The sequence below is a fragment of the Gossypium arboreum genome, chromosome 7 (genome assembly GCF_025698485.1).
Source record: "Gossypium arboreum isolate Shixiya-1 chromosome 7, ASM2569848v2, whole genome shotgun sequence".
Lineage (NCBI taxonomy): Eukaryota > Viridiplantae > Streptophyta > Magnoliopsida > Malvales > Malvaceae > Gossypium > Gossypium arboreum.
In genome coordinates, this window is record NC_069076.1 from 103,144,276 (window position 1) to 103,168,485 (window position 24,210).

The window sequence follows — 24,210 nt, forward strand, 5'->3', positions numbered from 1 at the left end:
TCGAGTTTCAAGTTCGAGTCGAGTTGAATTTCACAATTCGAATAACAAGTTTGTGTAAATACCCCTTTAACCCCTGTCAATTTTAAAAATAAGCAATTTGGTCTCTCTCTCAAGAAAAATTACAAAAAAATATTTATAAAATTCCAAAATTTATATTTTTTAAAAAATCTAAAGAATATATAAAAAGGTTAAATATTTAAATTTTTCTAAAATAATAATTTTGGGACCTAAATAAGTTAATTAATGATTCAAGTTTATCATACTAAAGTTTCTCTTCTTCTTCTTTTTTCTTACTTTGCTTTGAAAATATTTTGAAATATATATAGTTTCAAATTTACGTGCTCGACATGGAATTAGTCATACTATAATAAAATTTTAATTTGGCATGTTTAATTTTTTAATTTAACTCGAACAATTTAATTCGATTCGACTTGACTCTCATTTCATTCGAATCAATTTAAAAAAAATTAAATAAATTTAGGATGATAAAATAAGTCTCGTCAACTTAATTAACACAAAAAAAAATTATTCGATTTGATCCTACGTTGTCAATTGTATCTAACATAGAAATTATAACTCTGATGTAATTGGGCTAGCACTATATTTTATGGCCCAATCGGTCATAACTGAAAGGGAATGGGTTTCTACTTTTTAGTATATTGCCAGGCTATTTATTTCAAAGGTTTGATTTGGAATTTAGAAAGATTTAAATAAAAATATTATGAAAAAATAGACTTAAAAAATCATTTAAAATATAGGTAGGAGTCAAGTATTTACTGTTTGAGTTTGATCGATTTTTAAGTTTGTATTTGTATTATATAATGTTATTTTATACATCAAATAATTTTTAACACATAAATTTTCAATCTATATTAATAAATAATACTAATGTGTTAACATATTAAAAATTTTAAATTGCCTACATATAAAAATTTAATAAATAAAAAATATACATGTTTATTGAATATTAAATTTAAAATACTATAGATATTTTTTAAAAATAATATAGGCAAATTTAGAATGAATTTAGGTTAACTATGGTGAACATAAATAAAAACAGAATGGAGTTAATAAAAACAAAAATATTAATATTATTAATAAACCTGATGGATAAAAACCTCTAGTTTGTTCACATGTCGATGCCATTGACATCGGTGTCTGAAAAATCTAATTACAGAAATGGTGTTTGATGCTTGAATGGGCAAAACAGAGCAAATTTAATTGTTTGAAATTTGCTTTTTTCACATATTTTCTTTTGGTTTCTTCATCAGACTTGAGCTTCCTTGTTATTATTGCATGATAAGTTTTAACGAATTAAGCAAACCCTATGTTGAAACTTCAACATCACCAAAGTGACAAATTATAACATGAAGTTGAGCAACGAATCTATGTGGGCTTATCATCGCCATCTAGATACAGTACAAAAGCTTAAACTTCAGCATCTAGTTCCCATGAAAACCAGACAACTAGTTACATTGTTTCTCTTTCATCATATTCTATTCTTTCAAGGTATATAATTTGGATTTTCAGTACCAGATAAATTACAAACTTTTATATATGTCGATTACAAGAAAACCCAAACTATTTTTCCATTGCTTAGCTTATACATTCGTCATTAACGGTCAGATTTAGTTGAAATATGGAAACTTAGATTATTATATTTGTAAGAACTTTAACCACGATCATCCCTTTCATTTCATATGGTCCACGGATTTGTCCATATTCAATGCTGAAATCGATACAATTATTATTAATGTAGTTGGGGGGTTATGACATGGTGGAGGTTGAATATTTATACCATGGGTTTCATTGCCAACGAGATGTTGTAATTTTGTGTCGGCTAATGGGGCTGATTTATTTATGGTTTGAGCACCCTAATATGCCCACTCATGATTGGGGATTTCTGTTTGGGTCCTGGGAAGGACGCAAGAAAATTTGGCTTCATTAATAAGTTGTGGTCAAGAATCGACATGGTTGGCAGCTTAATTTTCAACACATCACTATCCAATTGTCAAACACTAATTTGCAAATTGCTAGGAAACAAAATGAAACTGACAAGATGTGTAATTATATTACAGGGCATCCATCTTGAACGGCTTAAACCTAGGCTATCATGTTTAATTATATTACAGCGAAAATAGATGTTGCTTCAGTTTATTCTATGTTAGCTCGGGAAGGAGAGGGCCATTGGAAGACATGGGCTGGAGCGGATTTGGTGCCTGTCTTGTCTGGAGCGGGTAAAAATTTTATTTGGTTAATGGCCGATAACCGGCTCAAAACAAATGAGATACGTCGAAGGACGAATATTGCAACTGACGCCGCATGCATGGTTTGTGGAGCGGCGAATAGATCTTATATTACGTCAGTGTATCTTTGCCAGGGATGTGTGGGCGATTTTAAGGGTGGATTGGGATCATTGCGATTTCTTTGTGTTACCGTTTCGATAGTAGCTTGAGCAGCATTATCGACGGTGACTTGGTGCTGTTTGTTACCATGGGGCACTATATTCACTGTGATCCTCTGGGGCGAAACTCATCGTTGAACTCGATGCTTTGCTGGTTGTTCGGCTGCTGTCTCAGCCAATGAATGATGATCACCCGCTGTATACATATATAAGGGACTGCTCGACGCTGATCGACAGGGAGTGGATTGTGGAGCTGCCACATATCCTCCGGAAATTCAATGGTTTTAATTTATCCACAAGAAAGCATCGGTCCGCTGCTTCAGGGTGATGCAGAGGGGCGTGGGATGTCGAGGCCGGTTCTCATGTTTCTGTATTTTGTCTATTGTACAGGAAAAAAGAATATAAGCTTTGGTGACCATGATAGCCTAGGATTAAGTCACATTATGGAAGTAGCTTTTTGAATTTATTTTGGATTTAAATTAATTTTTATAGGTTTTATATAAAGATAAAAATAGCTAAAATGAAAGTTTTATATTTTAATTCTCACCATTTCTTTTTTCAAAAAATTCACCAACTTATTAATACGTGAATTAGCTTCAAATTTTTTTTTAACAAAGCCATCGAAGTTGAATATATCATCCTGATGCTTTATTCAAAAATTAAAAAGAAAAACATTTGTCAACGAGGCTTCAGTATTATTAATAAATATTGAGGTTTTGAATTTAAAATATTCAAGTTCGAGTTTTATCATGCGTAATTATACATGTGTGAATCTCTAATCTCATCATCTACAATTGTGAATAAATAATTGTGAAAGTTCTCCCCTACATATTTTGACAGAGTTTAATTCTTGAAGTCTACATTGTTAAGATGATTTATTTGAATATCACCTTTGACTTAAACAAAAATTAAACTTAGTTTATACAAAAAATTACATGATTTATTTATGATATATAAATTTATCATATTTACTACATATGAAATATATATTATATTTTATTTAAATCATTATTTTTTATACTTAAAAGTATTTATTTGTTATAATTTTAGTATTAAAATGAAAAAAGATAAGTATGAAAAAAATGAATATACTCCAAAAATCAAATCATAAATCATATACAATATTTTTAATCATCATACCAACATTAGGAGCTGCCAAAAAAAAAAAAAAGTTGCAACAAATGTGAATAAGCACTGTTTGAAATGGATCCTCATTGCAATCATTAAAATTGGACCCTCCAGTCCCCACTAATTAACAAAAATTATTAACCCTTAATTAAAATATAATGGACTTGCTTTTGTTGTGGGGAAACCCTAATTTTGTCTGCCACAAAAAATGAATGAAATAAATACTATATTATAAATGTAGGAATCAGGAGAGACAAGAAGAGACCGTAGCAATTACGAGGGTGTTGATTTCTTAGTGCAATTGAAACAGTAATCCCTCTTATGCCAAACATGAGACCACCTTAATAGATAAACTTAGGGCAAGTGGGTCGTCCATATTTTCTTTAACCAATTTCACCCATTGCGTTTTGTATAATCTTGTTCATAATTTTTCAAGTAAGGTCCCTATATTAGGTTGAAGTGCCCATTGCAGCAGCCTTTGCTATTAATCTTGTTGTTTTCAACAATAGGATGATTAATCACTTCTTTTCTGTTATTGATTCACACAACCGCATCATTGAAAAGCTTTGAGCTGAGATTAAGCTGATTCAACATATTAGGGATTGAAGGATTAACTTTCTGACTTGTATGATTTTGTTAAAAAAAATTTGATAATTTTTTAAACAAAATCTTTGGACTATAATAGATGTTAATATTGTGAAAATAATTAAGTCTATCAATAAAGATCAATTCATTTGGAGGAACATATTTTAAGGATTGGATCGAATCGAATTTTACAAATCAAATCCCTCGGATTAAGAATGTTGAATTGAGATAAACTTTGAAAACTTATCTCCAACAGCCCACCTTATATTGGTCTTTATTATTATATTGCATTTGTGCTATTTTAGCTGGCGTTAATAAGGGATTGGATTGTAATCAGTCTCTAGTATACTAGCAAATCTCGAATTTTTATATATTTGAAAAACTTGTATAGGTTTTGTCGCTAAGCATTTAGAGCACTTACCTATTCATCAAGGAACATTTTTGTGAGAGTACATTTGATACAGTAAAACCAATTTGTTGTTTGGTTTAACAAAACTTAGAAGTGAGAGGTCTTGTCTTTAGATATAAAAGTGTGATAGAACTTAGATCACTTGTTGTATTGGGATTAAAGATAATGAATTCTTCTCATCGAGCTAAACTTTATAGACGTAGGGAATTGAATTGTCTAAACAATTTCTCATCTCCTATATATTTTTATTATGTTTTACACAGTGCCATTGGAAGTGCCCACTTCCATTGTCACTTTCATTCATATTCTATTTTACTCAACAAATTAACAAATGTTTGAATTTACAAAATTTATATCGAGTTTACTTGTAACATTAACTCAACCATTTATTTTATATTATATATATTTCATTAATTGTTTATAAATCAAAAGCAAAATATTTTAAAAATATTTTTTGATATTAGTAGGGCTACATGTGTGTATACATATGCATGTATATTTGGACCAAAATCAGAAGGATCCAGAAAGCAAATTGATTTATGATTTTATGTATAATTAAGCATATGCATGGTCCCAAGTCTTTTCTTTACACAGAAGCAATAACTATAATTAAAAATTACATATTGAGACGACAAAAGTGAAATGCTTGGCATTTCGAGGCAGATTGAAAGTTTTTCAAAAATGTATTAATTTTTCAATTTTATGGGACTTTGGTACTGGCCAACACATGGACCCCCAATCACACTTGTAGTCAACCTTACTCGTACTCTCTAATTATTATAAAGTATGCAACTTGGGAGTGACTTGATATACCCACTTTCCCAAAGGGGTATGGACTATGAATTCATGATACACAAGGCAGAATCATCGAATTTTGGGGTTTTCCTTTAAGAAAATTTGTTCATGGAATAAATCATTGTGGCTTTGGAACTCAAAGGGAAGCTTTAATTTGTTTAATATTCCACTTTGGACGGTAACATATTCCAATTGGTGCTGCAATATCGATATTATTGACGTAAGAATTGCTAGGTCTGAGTTCATAATAAGGTATTAAATGTTTTTAGAAATTTAGAGATCCTATTTTTTTTTTCGTTTCTCATAAAACCCTCAATCATGCATTCATGATTTCAAATATACAAGATATGTCAATTAAAGTTTATTTTATTAGGAATATTTTAATTTTATATATTTGAAAATCTGACATTAACAGTGTTGTTAACGGGTATTAAATCAATTATTAAATCAAATTAAAAAAATTACGAGTCTTGGAAAAATTGAAATAACATGGTTTAATGGTAACTAAGGTAGACCAAGCTACAAATAATTTAAACGCAATAAAAAACAAATTGGGGTAAAAGAAAAATCAATTTTTTACTTTTAATCATTCTTTGAAAATGTTGTTTAGCCTTTTAATTTAATATTTGATGCCTCGTTAGTCATTGTTAAGTCATGTCATTCCATTAACAATAAAGTTAATGTGTAGGGACTAAAATATTAATTTGTCAACGTACAAGGACAAAAATATTCCTTTTAATAGTAGAGGGATTAAAATGAACTTTATGATATGGTAAAGAGACTTGTGATAAACTTTAACCATTAGTTATTAGCATCTATATTATATCTAAATTTGTGATTGAGTTGGTATTGATATTGTAGTCTCCAAAGCTTTAAATTTACCATTTCAATTAAAGCTTTATTTTTTATATGATAACTCAATTGAAAAAAAACAAATAAACGAAATTTATAAAACAAAACTATTAAGGTAAATTTTTGAAGTGATTGTCTATGTGTCAATAGAAATGGCCACTATGATCATCACCGTGACAGACAACTTACTATATTTGAAATTGTCAATTTTTGAAACAAAATCTTTTGATTTTGAATGATGCTAATAGTGTGGGAGTATGCAAGCTTGTCTACAAAGATCAATCTATTTGAAGAAAATTATTTTGAAGATTGGATTGGATCTAATCATACAAATTGAATCCCTTATATTATGGAAGTTGGATCGAGATAGACATTGAAGACTTATCTCCAACCATCCACCTTACTTTGGTCTTTATTATTATATCATATTTATGCTATTTTAGCTACAAAGAAGAGGGGATTGGATTGTAATTGATCTTTTAGTATGTTAGCAAGTCTCAACTATTATTTATATTGATAAACTTGTATAGATTTTGTAACAGGGTATTGAGAGCACTTATCTATTCATAGCGGAATGTATTTTGTGAATGCATTTGAAAGAGTAAACAAGTTTTATTTACTACCTAAGTTTTTAAGAGTAACCTAGATTTTTAAGTACAAAAGTAAGATTACTATACTGGAGTGTGATAGAAGTTGAATCACTTTTTTTATTGGGATTAAAGATATCACTGAATTAAGTTACACAGATATCGAAAAATCGAACTACATAAACAACCCTATATGTTTTTTCCCTTTGTTTTATTACAATGACGATTAAAGTGACTATTACAATCAACACTTCCATTCAAACACTCTACTTTACTTAATAATTAATGGTGACTCATTAGTAGGGTTATATAAATAATTTAATTTTAAAATAACATTAAAATCAACTTAAAACGTGGATACTAAAAAACTTAAAAGGTCCCAATATTATCAACAAAACAAAATATCATTTATAAAAATTATTTACAATTTTCATTATCTTATTAATGATTAAAATAATTATTTAAATATTTTTATATTATATCTATTACTTCCATCCATATAATATAAATAGGTGTAGCATAGAATAATTATAAGTCTTTAGCTTTTTATGATTATGTATCTCTCTTTAACAAGTTTAATGTACTGGCCAAAGAAAAAAAAACGAGTTGAATGTAGAGTATGTTAAAATCTTTTCTCCAAAGCAATCAATTGGAGCCAAAAATACCCTAATTCCACTGTTGCTTCTTGTTAGAGATTGTGTGAATCGAATTTCGTCACTTATTGAATCTGTATAGTATTATTTTTCTTCTATTTGACTTTGATTAGATCAAGAATTTTTAACCCTTGAATAGATGTAGTTGAAACTCTTCTTGTATAATTCGTTTTTCAATATTAATAAATTTCTCTTCCTCTACCCATGATCTTTTTTTGATAAAGTTTTCACATAAAATGTGTGTGTTCTTGTTTTTTCTTTTTTTATTGTTTTACGATCATTTTACCGCTATTATCGACGTTTATTATAAGATCTCCTGATTACCTTCTTCCATTTCATGGCATTTGAACTTAAAATTTGAGAAAATACATATATTATTAAGAAGATACAAATTTATGTAAGCTGGTTTTACGGACGTAGCTCCTAGTTTAGCAGCACTAAGTGTATACCCTAAACACTTACATTAAGTATTCAAATTACAAAGCCCTATTTGTAGTGTATAAATTGACAGTAATTTACTCATGGTAAAAGAAGTGTAAAAAAGATATTATCATGAAATTAATCAATGTCCCCTCATTGTATTGAAAATATGTAACTTGGTCATTGTTATTTGATGTTGGTAAATATGGAGACAGATAGAGGGTGTTGACTGGCAAACCCAAAGCCGCAATCGTAGTCTAGCTTTGACCTATATACCTTGTTGGTATTTGGTTAAAAGGCTACCAGGACTTGTAAAGTTACAATTCATTGGGTTAGCTCGAAATCACCATGAAAGACGACGATGTCGACACTACATAATGCATGCTTTTCCCTCTTTCAGTATCTTTTCCAATATTCATCTCCTTTCTTCAAATATGTTTGACTCATTACGGAATCTTCAGTCAATGTACATGTATGTGTATATATACATGCAAGATTTATAACACTGAAAGTATAGTAGAGATTTTTGTATTAAAAGTTTGATTATATATTTTTATTAAAAATGAGTAAAATAATCGTTGTAAGTTAAATCAAATATTAATATTAACACTTCTATTAAAGAAATTACTAAATTCAGTCATTCTTCACAAAATCCTATTCGTCTCATTACTTCTTTTATAAATTTAAGTTTAAAGAAATTAATGAAATTACATAGTTAAATAGTATTAGAACTTCGATTTTTTCTCTGTTCAGTTCAATGTTCAAACAAATGTTTGAATAGAGGTTTGGACAAAACCACTTAAGCATATCAACGCAAAAAGCAAAGTAATGAGAGAAATAAATACAAATTCAAAACGTGAGTCAAAGAGATAAGTAAAAAAAAAGAATTAACACGGGATATTTGTTAATGCAATTCGGATTCACCAATTCTACTCTGCAAACCTTCGTTCGAAGAATGAATTTATTCAACAATTCATCCGGTACAACTATTGGTTTTACGGTAATATTGAATAAGGAAATGAAATATATTTCCTGTAATAGCCTAAATTTTCAGTGGTGTCGGAACAGTGATTCGAGATCACTAAATCCGACAAATGATTAGAAAAATAGTAATAATTTAGTGAATATAAGTTAAATGTGAAGTTAGGAAAATTTTTGAAATAGCGAATAGTGTACTAGAAATAAATATTAAAAAAAAATTAGAATCGAAAATGAGGTATCGAGAGTTTGAAATTTTTAAAATGAGCCATAAATATTTTTATAAATATTTATGGAGTGCTAATAAGTTAATATTAAAGTTTTGTCAAGAAATTTTAAAGTTTCGATGGTTAATTGAATAAAAAGGACTAAACTGTAACAAATGTAAATTTATGAAGAATGATTAAATAGCTTAAATGATAAAAGAAAGAGGGTTTAAAAGGCAAATAGACCCAAGGTCTATTTGGGCTGGACGGCAAGGGGTTTGAAATCAGCAGGAAAATTGATGAATTAAGGGCAAAATTGGAATATTGCAAAATTAACTAAATAAAGCTAGGACTAAATAGGAAATATCTAGATTTCTCTTCATTTCTCTTCAATTCAGCAGCTAAAAACGCCATAGGAGGGTTCTATAAGCTGGTATTTCATAATTTTTGCACCAAGTGAGTTAATCCTTGCCTTTTTCTTGTAATTTTTGTGTTTCTAAGACTTTTACAACTAGGTCCTACTATTAAATTCATTAGTTTTTGATTTCATGGATGAAATTGAAAGTCACCATGGTTGAGTGCTGTAAGTTTATGATGAAATAGAATGAAATTAAAGCATTAATATGTTTATGAGATGATTCTATTAGGTAATTTCAATAGAAATTGATTTTTAGGACCTAATTGTGAAAATGTTTGGAATTAAAGTATATTTCTGAAATTTTGATTCCTAAAGGTTGTAAACTAGTTAAAGGTGATAGAATAAAGTGTTAATTGAGAAAAATCAGCTCAATTGAGAGGCTAATTGAGTAGGGACGAAATTGTTATTTACTAAAAGCTTAGGGGGAAAATGGTAATAAACAGCTTGCACTAAAACAGTTTGGACAGCAGCAGTAGACTAACTTTGAAAAATCACCATAAATTTTAGGAATCGAATTAGAAGATGAACAAAATATGAAATTAAAGCTTATTGAGTCTAGTTTCTCATAGACGAAACGGTGTAAGCAAAGGATTTGTAAATTATGAGATATAATTAATTTTGTGACATAAGGTCATAATGAATTCAAGTTCCCCTGTTCTGACTTTGAAAATCATAAAAAAATTGAATAAAAATAATTAGGGACTTAAATTTATATGTACAGAATTATGAATGAGTCTATTTTCAAAATAAACAAACGGGAATATCATCCGAATTCTGTATGAAGAGATAATTAATTTTTAGTGAAGAAGGGTTAGAACTGTCAGACAGCAGAACAGCGGTGACTTTAAAGAATAAACTGTAATTATTGGCTAAACCAAAAATTCTGAAAATTTTATGATAAGAAGATATGTGAGTCTAGTTTCAGTGAAAATTAGCAGATCCTAATTTGGAGTTCTGTAGCTCAAGATAAAAATAATTTAGTGACTATGACATGGATGGACAGCATTGAATATACATAGGTAAATAGTAAAATTGCAGATAATGTTACTCGTAAGCGGGTTATAAACATTAAGGATGTGAAATAGAATGAATTTGAAGTCAATACTGATAAATGAAAATTTTATATTATAGATCAAGAAATTGAGGATAAACGAGGAAAAGAGAAAATTCCAGAATAGTTCAAGAAATCTCTACAACTACTGCAAATTGTTCCGGGTAAGTTCGTACGGTTAAATTATTAAATTTCAATGTTATTTTATGAATGGTGATTAATATTTATGTATGTTAATTGTTGAAAATAATTAAATCATGTACAAAAGTTACGAAATTGAACTGAGTAATTCAGAGGAACGGAACGCAGGAAATGAGTACGATCGTTTGGTGAAAAAGATGAATTGACTGTAAATTACCCAAGTAAACCGAGATTCAGCATTTGTTGCGAACTCTCGTGTTTGCTTTCTGTTTAGCTCTTACGAGCTTCCGTTAACTCATATGAGTTTCAGTTAACCCTTTTGGGGTTTCATTCACTCGATGAGCTTGATTAGCCTTCTAAGCTTCCGCTTAGCACTTATGTGCTTCAGTTAGCCTTCGGGCTTCCGTTTAGCACTTTTGTGCTTCAGTTAGATTTCGGGTTTCAGATCACGATGTACTCAAGTCCGTAAATCGTTTCTTAAATTAACAAGTCAGTAAGTCGTAATTGTAACGTGTGGAAAAAGAAATGTAAATAATGTTATCATTATTTTTGAGCTCAATTAAGTAAATTATTTTTAAAATGAGATTATGATTTACAGGATGAAAGTAACTTACTTGAAATGTCCATATGATTTGAATTTTTGAAACTAATATTGGTAAGGTTTATGGTTTAAGCCGACGAACTTACTAAGCTATAGTTAGCTTACCTGTAATGTTTATTGCTCTTTGTAGATTAACGGGAGGGTCAGAGGATCGAATCATCACGCTCAAGTCACACTATCTCGATTTTCCGGTAGATTTTGTTATAAATACTTTAAATGGTTTATATGGCATGTATAGGAGCTGATGTGACTATGTTTTGTATCAACTCATGAATATATTAGTTAAGTTAATTAATATAAGTTGATATATGATATGAATGGAAATTAATTAAGATGTTTAAATACTACTTGAAAGTATGAATGGATATAATGTTAGATAAAATAAGGATTAGTGATATTGTTATAAGACAAATATGATTTGGATGAAGATTGTATTTGTTGAGTTGTTGTTGTGTTGAGTTAGTTGCAAATTTGAAATTGCAGGGAAGGTTATATGTTTCTAAAGGGGTTATATTGAATTTTTTTTAAAAAAATTTATTATTATTATTATATTACAAAAAATTTTCGGAGTACTTGAATAAGTCCCTATTCATTTATAATACATGATTTAGGCCTCGAGGGTTCATAAAAGAGACTTAATGATTTAATTTTGATATATTTGTTGTTTATTCATAAATTTTTTTTGTAAATTAACCAATATGTTCGGTAACGCCTCGTAACCCTTTTCCGGCGATGGTTTGGGATTAGGGGGTGTTACATTTCCTCATATATTCTTTTACGTAAAGTTGTAATGATTTTAACGAAATTAAAATTGGGTTGAGAAAATTATTTAATTGAGAAATTAATTTAGTTAATTTAATTAGTTTAATTAATTAAATTAATTGAATAAATAATATTTATTTTGAAAATAGAAAACAAATATTAAGTTAGTTTAAATTATAAAGTGTTGGATCAGAAATCCAAGAAATACGAATAATTGGACCCAATACATGAGAGATCCAAAATCTCCTCCTTAACTAGAGAGGGGCAAACAACCCTATTATTGTTAAGTACGATGTGACACCCACCCTTTCCCTAGTTAGACTAAGAAAGTGTTTTATATTAAATAAATATTATTTCTAAAAGATTTGTTCATCCAGGACTATTCTATCTCTCCCTATATAAATAGATTGCATCAGTTGGCCTAAAAAAAACATTTTTTGATGATTGAATTATATATCATTATTCTGCCAAAAATAGTGGTAGATTATTTACTTAGAATAAATTCTATTTTCTAGGAATTACAATCTTTATCAGTTTTTATTGAGAGAAATACTTTTCTACTAAATGTAATAATATTATTTCTTGTTTTGTGTTCGGTTCGTGTTGCTTGAGCCCACACTCAATGCAATTTTTGGTACAAGAATAGCAAAGAAATTTGTTTAGTTGAAAGTCAAGATAAACTCGAATCTGTCTTGTACAAAGCATAGTTACTTTTAGGTAAATTTTTTTGTTATAATAAACGCTAATAGCGGTAGAACGATCACAAAGCAATAAGAAAAGAAAAATAAGAACACATATTTTACATGAAAACCCTTTCCGAAAAAAATCATGGGCAGAGGAGAAAAAATTCACTAATGTTGAAAAACGAATGATACAAGAGGAGTTTCGACTACATCTATTTAAGGGTTGAAAAATCATGTTCTAATCAAAGTCAAATTGTAGAAAGATAGTTTTATATGGACTCAACTTGTGCAATATGGTTCGTATTGCAGGGGCTCTGCCTCACACCCTCGGTCACAACCCCAATCCAATTTTGTCAAAAAGCCAATAAGAGGATGTGAATGATAATGGGGAGTTTGATTTTGCTATTACTATTTATATTTTGGTTACCACTTTAAAAGTTTTATTCCCTTGATATCTTTATTTTATGCATAAAAGGAGAGCTAAGTTGATTATTTACTAATAAGTTGTGTCAAAAAAGCCAAAGCGAAGGATTCTTAGGACCTTATTTTGCCATTGTATTTATTTCTTCAACAAGGGACAAGATTCGGGCCACACAATCTCTAACAGTTTTTATTGCTATAAATGTCATAAACTAGCTTGGTTTTGAAAATTTTTAAACTTCTACTATAATTGTAAATTGTATTATTAACCAGATTTTTCCAACATGAACATGAGGAAAAACTTCATACACAGTACAAATAAGGTCCCAACAATCCTTTGCTTTGGCTTTTTTGACACAACTTAGCAGCAAATAATCAATTTAGCTTGCCCTTTCACCATGAATAAAACAAAGATATCAAAGGAGCAAGACTTTAAAGTGGAAACAAAAACATAAATAGTAACAACAAAACCAAACTCCTCATTATCATTCACCTCCACCCATTGGCTTTTTTACAAAACTTACAGTAAATGATAGCACTCACAACACATATGAATGAAGTACAAACAAAGGGAACTAAATTAGAACTCCTCTTGACAAGATGCATCATGCTAAAAACTCCCTCTAAGAGGTAGAACCAAGCTCGAACATATATTCACCTATCAACATGTTTGTTCATCACATTTTCACCCAAGCATTAATCGACTTCATTATTGCAAACCAAACACAGGATCACATTTAAACAACTCTTAAGCCTGCTTTGATACTAATTGTTAGAACCTCGGTTGGCTTTTTGTTCAATTCAATGTTCAAACAGAGGTTTGGACAGAACCGATTAAGCACATCAATGTAAGAAGCAAAGCAAGGAGAGAAATAAACACAAATCCAAAATGTGAGTCATAAATATAAGTAAAAAGAGAATCAACACACGATATTTGTTAATGCAGCTTAGATGCACCAATTTTGTTATGTTAAGCCTCACTCAGAGAATGATTTTATTCATCAATTCATCTAGTACAACTATTGGCTAAAGCCTAATCTATCCTCTCCCAATGGATAATTTTAGCCCCAAAGTTGAACTCAAATTGTTACAAATCATGCTCTCCAAATACCTCACATTACATGTGATATCTCTCCATAAAGATCCCTAAGCATTGAGTGCCTAAATGCACTCCCAAATGACTCAATGAGGAAGTTGATCAATAGCATATTTATAGGCTAATACAAGAGTCCCTTTAGCATAGCTTTAATAGACTTTGAACTCTCATTTAAAACCTGCATAAATCACTTGAATTATCTTGAATATTTATCTCAAAAACTCTTTCATAAACAAGCTCCCCAACTGATATAAATTCTTTGAAATGAATAAGGATAAGGATAATGCTTGAGATGAGATTTTTGATCCTTCTTCCTCCTACTCTTCCCAATTTCAATCAACAACATTTAAGATATAATAAAACATGGCTTATGGATCATTTGTTGATAGTGTACCACACTATGAAGATCAAAGTAAAAAAATGCCAACTTTTAGCTACAGTTAGTTGTCTTGAAGGCATGTCTAGATTATTGCCCAAATGTTTGTATATACAATTGTTCAAACAAAGGATAAAACATGGTGACAAAAAATACAGTTCAAGGAGCTATTTGAACATAAGTAGAAACTTTATATAAGGTCCCAACAATCTCTCACTTTTGCTTTTTTGGAAAAAAAAAAAACTAATCAGCAAACAATTAATGTAGCTCCTTCTTTTATCATGCATTAAACAAAGATCTCAAAGAAATATGACTTAAAGCGGCAAAAAAAATAGATATATCATCAACAAAACCAAACTCCTCTTTATCATCCATCTCCTTATTTGGTTTTTTAATAAAACTTGCAGCAAATGGTAACACACTCACAGCACATATGATTGAAGTGAAAATAAAGGGAACTAACTTAGAACCCCCTCTGACAAGGTGCATCATGCTAAAGACTCCCTCCAAGATATAGAACCAAGCTCAAACATATAGTCCCCCTATCAATAGGTTTGCTCTTCACATTTTCACCCAAGCAGTAATCGGCTTCATTATTTCAAACCAAAGACAAGATCACCTTCAAAAAACTCTTAAAGCCCACTCTGATACCAATTGTTAGAATCTTGGTTTGCTCTCTGGTCAGTTCAAAGTTCAGACAAAAGTTTGGACAGAACCATTTAAGCACATCAATGCAAAAAGCAAAACAATGAGAGAAATAAACACAAATCCAAAACATGAGTTATAGAGATAAGTAAAGAGAGAATCAACACATGCTATTTGTTAATATAGTTCAAATGCACCAATCCTACCATGTGGGTCCTCGTTGAGAGTAATTTTATTTAACAATTCATATCCAATACAACTATTGGTTAATGCCCAATCTACGCCCTCCCAATGGACAATTACGGCCCAAAAGTTGAACTCAAATTATTACATATTACTCCCCCTAAATATCTCACATTACATACAATATCTCTCCATAAAAACCTCTAAACAAGGAGTGTCTAAATACACTCCAAACAGTTCAATGAGGAAATCAATCAACAACTTATTTATAGGCTACTACAAGAGTTTCTTTAGTAGAGTTTTGGTAGACATTAAACTCTCATTGAAAAGTTGAATATATCACTTAAATTATCTTGAATATTTGTCTCAAAAAGTCCTTCATAAACAAACTCCCCAACAATTAGAAATTCTCTGAAAAGGATAAGGTTAAGGATAATGCATGCAATAAGATTGTCAATCATTGCTCCTACTCTTCCCAATTTCGATCTACGACATGCAAGATATAACAAAACATGGCTTAAGGACCATTTGCTGATAGTATAACATACCATAAAGATCAAGGTAAAAAATGTCAACTTCATACTATACTTAGTTGGCCTGAAGGCATGCCTAAACTAATGTACAAAGATTTATCCAGATAGTTGTTCAAATAAGGGATAAAACATGATGACCAAACATGCTGTTCAAAGAGCTATTTGGACACGAGGAGAAACCTCAAATATAGAATAACTAAGTTCCCAACAAATAAAATAACCTCATTAATTTTAAAACATTTAAATGAGTATTTATACTAATTATTTTTATAGTTAAATTTGGAATTGAGAATTTTTTTTTTTTTTGTTACTTGGAATTTAGAATATTAGAACCTATTAGATTTTAATTCGACTTAATAATAGTATAGATTGGGTTTTAATTGGACTTCGGTAAATAACCCTAACTTTGTTATTATGGTATGATCATTTGGGACATAAAATTACCTAAAACCAATTCCAACCCTCCACATTTTCATATATTCCAGTGATCAGATTGCACATATTTAATAATATGAGATTCCAAAAACTGCAGATCCCTAATGAAGCAGCACCACCAAAGCTTGGCAACATTAGCATCACCAAAACCAAAAATATTATTCTTTCTTGCTGGGCCATCAAGCACAAACAAAATGACAATATTTATGTGATGGCTACCTTTTATTTTCTTCCAAGAAAATGAAAACCCCCCATGTGCTGCACACTCATATGCTGCACTCTCCTTAAAACATCCCAACTATATTCAAATACACTACATAGTACATACCTAGATGAACCCTCTAAAATATATATTAATTTACCATGTAATTTTTATAGAATTTATATCTCATATAAATATAAAGAGATTAAACCCTGTGTCTTATAGTGCAAAGGAATTCCACCAATCAAGATTCCAAACATGTTGTCCCTTACCTTCTTAACTTTTTTCTTTCCCCAAGCATTTCTATAAATAGCATATGGCATTTTAGCTCTTAATTAACAATCCTAGCTGTTGTCCTTAATAGTTTCTTTTTTTCTTTCTTCAGCTGCATATACCTGAGCCTATTCTTTATCTCCCTCTCAGATGGATTCCCTATCACTTTCAGGTATTTGCAGGCACCAGTTTTCACCCATAACCATGTTGGATTTCAATCAATCCAATCATAGAATAGAAAAGGCTGGTTTTGTTAGGAAACCGGAGAAGGGAGGGTTAACAATCACTCAAGTGGCGAGTCCGTTGCGTCGGCCGGTGATTGTTCCATCGCTAGATAACGAAACCGTAGACCGTCGTGATCGGAACCACGTTGCATGGACGAGTGTGAGACAAGAACGATGGGAAGGGGAGCTAGTTGTGCAAGGAGAAATACCTTTATGGCTGGTACGTATACTTAAGAAAATCATGAAAATTTACACATTTTATTCATTTAGAATGGAATTTAAATTTTTTATTTTTCAGATATAAAAATATAACTATAACAGTTAATATCTTTAAAATTTTATATTAAATTTAAGTTTATAATATTATTTTTTATTGCATGGTTATTGAGTGGGTATTTTTATCTAAAAATATCATATTAATGAATTTAATAAAAATTGATATTATGCATGTTTATTTTACGATTCATATTTAGGATTTGTGATTGTCTCTACCAACAATTTAACTTAAATTATAAAATATGAAAATATAGGAACTAAATTTTTAAAATAAAAAATTTAAATATAAAATAAAAATAAAATACAAGGACACATTTTAACTTTTTTTTATGTGGATAAAAACATGTTTATTCACCACATGTTTACTTCTGCGGGTCCTTCTTTCCTTGAAAATGTCGAAGAAAATATTTAAATTCTGCTTCCAAATAGCTTAAAACACAAAGTATACATCAAATTAACTTTGTATATCTCGTCATAATTTAAAAAAAAAAAAAATGTGTCCTAAGAATCCCTTAGGCTGCCACTGAAAAGCACAGCCACTTTTTTTTATTTTCTTCTTTCAATAAATTCTGTTTCTTACCAACACCTATGTTGGTCCACCGTCCACTTAAAAAAAAAATTCAGATTATACGTGGAATCCGTAATTGATCGTATTTTATATCACCTATGTATATAAACTATATAGTATAAATGGCATAAAATCTTGAAGACTTGATAATATTTTTATGAAAGGGTTTATATACTAGATTTATATAAACATAAAATGTTTATCTTATATGGTGATTAAATCATTAATTAATTTACCGTAATGACATGCAGAAAGGGACGTACTTACGAAATGGCCCGGGTCTATGGCATATAGAAGATTACAACTTCCGTCACCTCTTTGACGGTTATGCAACACTAGTCAAGCTCCAATTCGAGAACGGCAGATTAATCGCCGGTCACCGACAAATCGAATCCGAGGCCTATAAGGCTGCAAGGAAAAACAAAAAGGTTTGCTTCAGAGAATTCTCGGAAGTACCTAAATATGAAAACTTCATGGCTTATGTTGGGGACATCGCAAAGCTTTTCTCCGGTGCTTCATTAACCGATAACGCCAACACCGGCGTCGTCAAGCTTGGAGACGGCCGAGTAGTTTGCCTGACGGAAACTCAAAAAGGGTCCTTAGTTATTGACCCTAACAGCTTGGAAACATTGGGGAGGTTGGAATATAGTGATAGTTTAGGGGGATTGATACACTCGGCTCATCCCATAGTGACTGATGCCGAGTTCTTGACCTTGTTGCCTGATTTGGTGAACCCTGGTTACTTGGTGGTGAGAATGGAACCAGGGACAAATGAAAGGAAAGTGATTGGGAGGGTTAACTGTAGGAACGGACCAGCTCCCGGTTGGGTTCATTCATTTCCAGTGACTGAACATTATGTTGTGGTGCCTGAAATGCCATTAAGGTACTGCGCTCAAAATTTACTCAGAGCTGAACCTACTCCATTGTATAAATTCGAGTGGCATCCTGAATCTAAAGCCTTCCTTCATGTTATGTGTAAAGCTAGTGGAAAAATCGTAAGTGATTCATTTTCTTTTTCATTGTGTTATGTTACTTATATGCTGAACTGAAAGGGTTTAAAATGTGGGGAAATCTTTTTGAAGGTGGCGAGTGTGGAAGTGCCATTATTCGTTACATTTCATTTCATCAATGCGTATGAAGAGGAAGATGAAGACGGTCGGGTGACTGCTATAATCGCCGATTGTTGTGAACATAACGCCGACGCCACCATTCTTGATCAGCTTAGGCTTCAAAATCTTCGCTCTTTCAACGGCAAGGACGACTTATTACCCGATGCAAGGTAATTTTCATATTTAATGGTTTTATTTATATACATATGGTTGATGTCTCCCGGCTCTGTCGAGAGCTCTATGGGTTCATAGGCCAAGGGTACATCATAAAAGTTAAGTATCTTCTCTGATCAAAGTTTTATCTTTTAGCAGCACTGCTGAAAGCCCTGTCGGGTTCATAAGGTAGAGTGCCAAAACAAGAGAAATAGAGAAAAGAGATTAGGGTTTTATCTTTCAACTCTACAAAAAAACACGTTTTGGCTCATAGAGTGCCTTCGAATTCTATAACAAGTGAAACCATGAAAACTGAAGATTTTTGTGCACAGTTATACTTAACCCTTAACCTATGATCTAAGTAGTAGCATTCTCACTTACAAATGACTTGTATGTCATGGATCATAGAGTCGAACTTTCGACAATAAAAGGGGTCATACGTATATATAGCTGAGATCAAAAGATGTAGGCCGGCATAAAATCACATCCTTAGGCGATTGCTACATTTTAGGCTATTTATATGCTTAGATTTAGTGATCTTGATTTAATATAGCATAAAGGGACTTCCTAATTATGAGTTCAGAGATTAATACAGTGTGATAGAAATTAATAACGTTGTTAATTGATTAGCAGGGTGGGAAGATTCACAATTCCGTTGGATGGGAGTCCCTGTGGGAAGTTGGAGTCAGCTTTGGAGCCTGATGAACATGGCAGAGGCATGGATATGTGTAGCATCAACCCCACAAAGTTGGGTAAAAAATACAGATATGCTTATGCTTGTGGAGCCCAACGCCCATGTCATTTCCCCAATACCCTCACCAAGGTAAATTTTCAATTCTGATGATGGTGGTGGCGGTGGTGGTGATGATGTGCTGAAGTTCATTTGTGTATGATATGGCAGCTTGATTTAGTAAAGAAGAAGGCAAAGAATTGGCATGAAGCAGGGGCTGTGCCGTCTGAACCATTCTTCGTGGCTCGGCCAGGGGCAACCGAGGAAGATGATGGTGAGCTATTGATTGTATTCTTTCAAATGGATTTTCAGCAAAACTATTGATAATCTAATATGATTGAATTAATCCTCCTTTCCCTTTTGGTTTTTTCATAAAATGTTGCAGGTGCTGTGATCTCCTTGATTAGTGAGAAAAATGGAAATGGGTATGCTTTATTGTTAGATGGATCAACATTTGAAGAGATTGCAAGAGCAAAGCTCCCTTATGGTTTACCATATGGACTACATGGATGTTGGGTACCCAAAGAATAAAAATCACTACTTCACCTTCCTCACAACCAGAATCTTCTCATGGTTCATATATAAATCATGACCAAATGCTGGCGATAGCCTTGTCATATGATAAATACATATGCATTTGACAAATTAATATGAAGAAATAGAAAGAAAAGAAAAAGCACTAAGAACAAAAGAAACTATATAATCAGCCATGAGAGAAGTTTTGAACTTCACAACCGAGATTATCGACTGATACGTACGTTTTTCCCCGCTTGTGAAGTTAAAAAAACTCCATTACCAATGTATGAAATAGAAACTCTAAGAGAAAAAAAAATGTATAGTTAGTTTGTGCTGTGTAGGAGTGAAAGATATGTAAGCATTCTTGACCATATATGTAAGCAAAAGTAATAAACTATCAATCTTATTATAAATATAGCAAACCAATCAATGCCATAACCTTTACAATAATAAATATGTCTAAGAACAGTATGAGTGTGATTTATGACCAGAAACAACATGGTAAGTAATTCTTGACTGCACTAGATATATTATCCTTATTATAAAAAATGAGAAAGAGGAAATAGTGTTTTGTACCTGTAATAGGGGAAGCTTATCACAGTAAATAAAATGCTGAATGTACCAATGCTTCTGTTGTTTTATTATGATTTTACATCACTATTTTCCTTCTGCTGAAGAAGGAAGGCACTCCTTTATTAACTCCTGGATCCGTTTCTTCAAAATCTTATCCTTAACACCTGTCAGCATGTTTCGGTAGAACAATTCCAACCTAACAAGCCCGCTACGATCTGATGACTCCAACATTTTTTCCCATTCCCTTGCAATATCAAAAGTGCCAGAGTTCTGCAACGAGATCGGAATATCTTGCACTTCAAAAGGTTTACCAAAGATTGAACCGTGAAGTATGCTTGCATAGCGTTCCATGGTGGAAAGTTTTGATTGGAGGAGCTTCATCTCTTCCATGGCCAAAGATAACTTCTTCTCCATCTCCAAGACTCCATCAGAACCCTTTTGATCTACAATTTTATCATCCTGATTCAGCTCTTCTTGCTTGAAATCCTCATTCAGTGGAGGCCACAGCACGACTGTTGGGCTGAAACAGTCGACAGTTTTACCATTTCCAAGAACTCCACTCCTTCCCCTGCCCCAGGACCATAGCTTGTATCCATCATGTGCAACAAGAACAGTATGTGCAGCTCCACAAGATACTTGAACCGGATCATTAAATTTAGGTCCGTGTATCCGTAGGGGAGAAATGGCGTCACCTGAATCTGTTCCTGTAAAACTAGCATCTGGGCATAGACCTAGACCCTTTTCCATTCCCCATGACCACACATCTCCGGCTGATGAAACAACACTAGTGTGAAACAATCCACAGTCAACAGAAACCAGATATACAGGCTTCGGTAACTCTTTCACAGGTTCAGGAACCAATGCACTTCGGGTGGTTCCATGCCCAAGTTGCCCCCTGTCCCCAAGGCCAAACGTCCAACACATACTCTCAAGTGTGTCACTTGGTCTCTTTTTACGAGTAAGCAAAGCAGTGTGGAAGGCACCACATGCTACCTCATAAACCGTCCATTGAATGTCCTGGCTAAACGTTCCAACAATTTCAGGACGAGCCCTGCTCTCTGTATCTCCTAGGCCTAATTGGCCATGGCCGTTGCCACCCCAAGAGTAGCATAGGAGATCATCACCTTTATGCCTTTCTCCAGCACTGACTAAGGCTACAACATGCTCATTTCCACATGCAACCTTAACAACAGTATGGCCGTGAAAATCCCAAACAGGAATTGGAGTAAAACAACTCACAAATGTCAAGCTTCCGTCACCATTGTTATTCTCCTGTGGACAATTGCCCCACATCCAAAGGGCTCCAAGATTATCAATAGCAAGAGAAGTCATTCCTCCAGCCTTGACTGCACAAATCTATGGTAGAACAAACAATGAGAAGAATATAGAACATAGCATTTGAAGTGAACCCCAACAGCAAATAACTTATGACATACCTTCAAGGGTGCTTTACTCTTCGTCTCTAACTCATCTTTTGATTGATCAGGGGAGCCCAATTCAAGAAACCGCTCCATCAATTGAGGTGCCAAAGAATTCTCCCCATGTAAACCAAGTTGGCCATCCATATGGCAGTCAAGGGATACACCAAAATATATAAATCAAGAAAACATATAAAATAGATGATAGCAATGCAGTTTCCAGGAACAAATTTTGCCATAAAACCCACTATAAAAAGGATACATACGTTATAACCCCAAGACCAAACTGATCCATCATCTGCCATAGATTCAGTGTAGCATTTTAACAAACATAAAAAAGACTGATTCAACAAAGAACAATTTGCATGGTACCTAAGAATATAATAATAAACCTGCAAGAGCAAGACTATGATAAGCGCCAGCTGCGACAGCTATAAGCTTAAGCTCTGAGTTCTGGATCTTGACCCGAACCGGGAAAATCTCGTCGGATTCTGAACCAGTCCCGAGTCTCCCAAACATTCCCCTGCCCCATGAATACACGTACCCATCCCCTGCAAATTCCATTCATTGCAAAAACACCTTAACTTTGATAATTCTTACCACCATATAGAGATTAGGGAAGAAGGAATTGAGGTAATAAACGAAAGCTTACCAGAGAGAGCCAAAGTATGAGCTTCACCAGCGGCAACAGCAACAACTTTGTGCGGCATGTTGCTGGAATCATCGGCTGTTCCGGCGGCGGATTCCATTTCTTTTCCAGAGAGTATGAAGCTTTAGTATTGATATAGTTGAGAGAGAGGTAAACACTAAAAAGCATATGAAACTGATATAAATCGCGCTGGTTAAGCATGAAATAGAGAGCTTGGTTGATGTCTGAAAATGATTTGACTGGTTGGTAATTTTTTTTTTTTTTTTGACTAAATACTGCTTGGTAATTATCTCTAAACATTGGGGACAAATTTGACAAAACTTGATCTTTAGTTTCTGTATTGGAAAGAGGATAAATTCTAGTGTTTTCTCATTTAAAATTTTTAATTAATGAAGTTTGTTTTTAAAATTAAATGAAGTATTTTTATTTTTATCTATATATAGAGAAATTGTAAGAACTATATATTTGATAGCAGAATGAATAAAATTTATTAAATAATTTAATAAGTATTGATTTTTAGTTTAGATTTTTTTTAGTATTAATTTACATGAAAACTCACATTTGATTGAGGATCCATGTTTGATCTACAAAACTTAGGGGTATTTATAGGGCTAGAAAAAATTTTTAGAGTCGAAATTAAATTATAATTTTTACGATAATAAAAATATAATTTTATAATTTTAATAGTTTATATCTTTATAATTTTAGGGTATTTTATCATTTTTAAGGGATAATGTGTAATTTTAACTTTACTAATTTAAAATTTTAAAAGGTTTAAATGAATTTTTTTTCATTTTAGGGGGGACTAGGGCCCTGCCAACTCAGAGCTACGCCCCTGAGTAATTTATATTACAAATCTGATCAGAACTGCACATTTTTTATCGCTAGTTTGTGATTTAGCTTTTGATGCAATAAGTAAGAGAAATCGATTTTTAATTGTTAGCGTGAGCTGCAATAAGAGCTTGGTGTCATTGTGTTAATAAAAAAATAACATTATAGTATGTTAACAAAAACGAGGCTTCATAAATTCAAAGACTTGAGAACATACTAAAAGATAAGAAAACTCAATCATTTTTTGAAAAGGGATGTAACTATGTTAAAAAAGTAAATTCAAATATATAATCGGTCAGTTAATAGTCTACCGTTCTACTATTTAAC

At 32.0% G+C, this 24,210-nt stretch overlaps 2 protein-coding genes across 2 annotated transcripts; one reads left to right on the forward strand and one right to left on the reverse strand.

Moving 5' to 3' along the window:
• The first annotated feature begins 16,790 nt into the window (after positions 1 to 16,790).
• Positions 16,791 to 20,834, forward strand: LOC108456530 (carotenoid cleavage dioxygenase 8 homolog B, chloroplastic-like). The gene is made up of 6 exons (XM_017755087.2): positions 16,791 to 17,280; positions 18,156 to 18,899; positions 18,987 to 19,183; positions 19,800 to 19,989; positions 20,068 to 20,170; positions 20,282 to 20,834. Exons 1-6 carry the CDS (start codon positions 16,987 to 16,989, stop codon positions 20,425 to 20,427), a joined length of 1,674 nt encoding a protein of 557 aa, XP_017610576.1. The 5' UTR covers positions 16,791 to 16,986; the 3' UTR covers positions 20,428 to 20,834.
• LOC108456519 (ultraviolet-B receptor UVR8) lies at positions 20,790 to 23,319 on the reverse strand. Its single transcript, XM_017755079.2, has 5 exons — positions 23,056 to 23,319; positions 22,796 to 22,954; positions 22,666 to 22,701; positions 22,422 to 22,546; positions 20,790 to 22,341 (listed from the first exon to the last, which is right to left on the reverse strand). Exons 1-5 carry the CDS (start codon positions 23,150 to 23,152, stop codon positions 21,070 to 21,072), a joined length of 1,689 nt encoding a protein of 562 aa, XP_017610568.1. The 5' UTR covers positions 23,153 to 23,319; the 3' UTR covers positions 20,790 to 21,069.
• Positions 23,320 to 24,210: the final 891 nt, after the last annotated feature.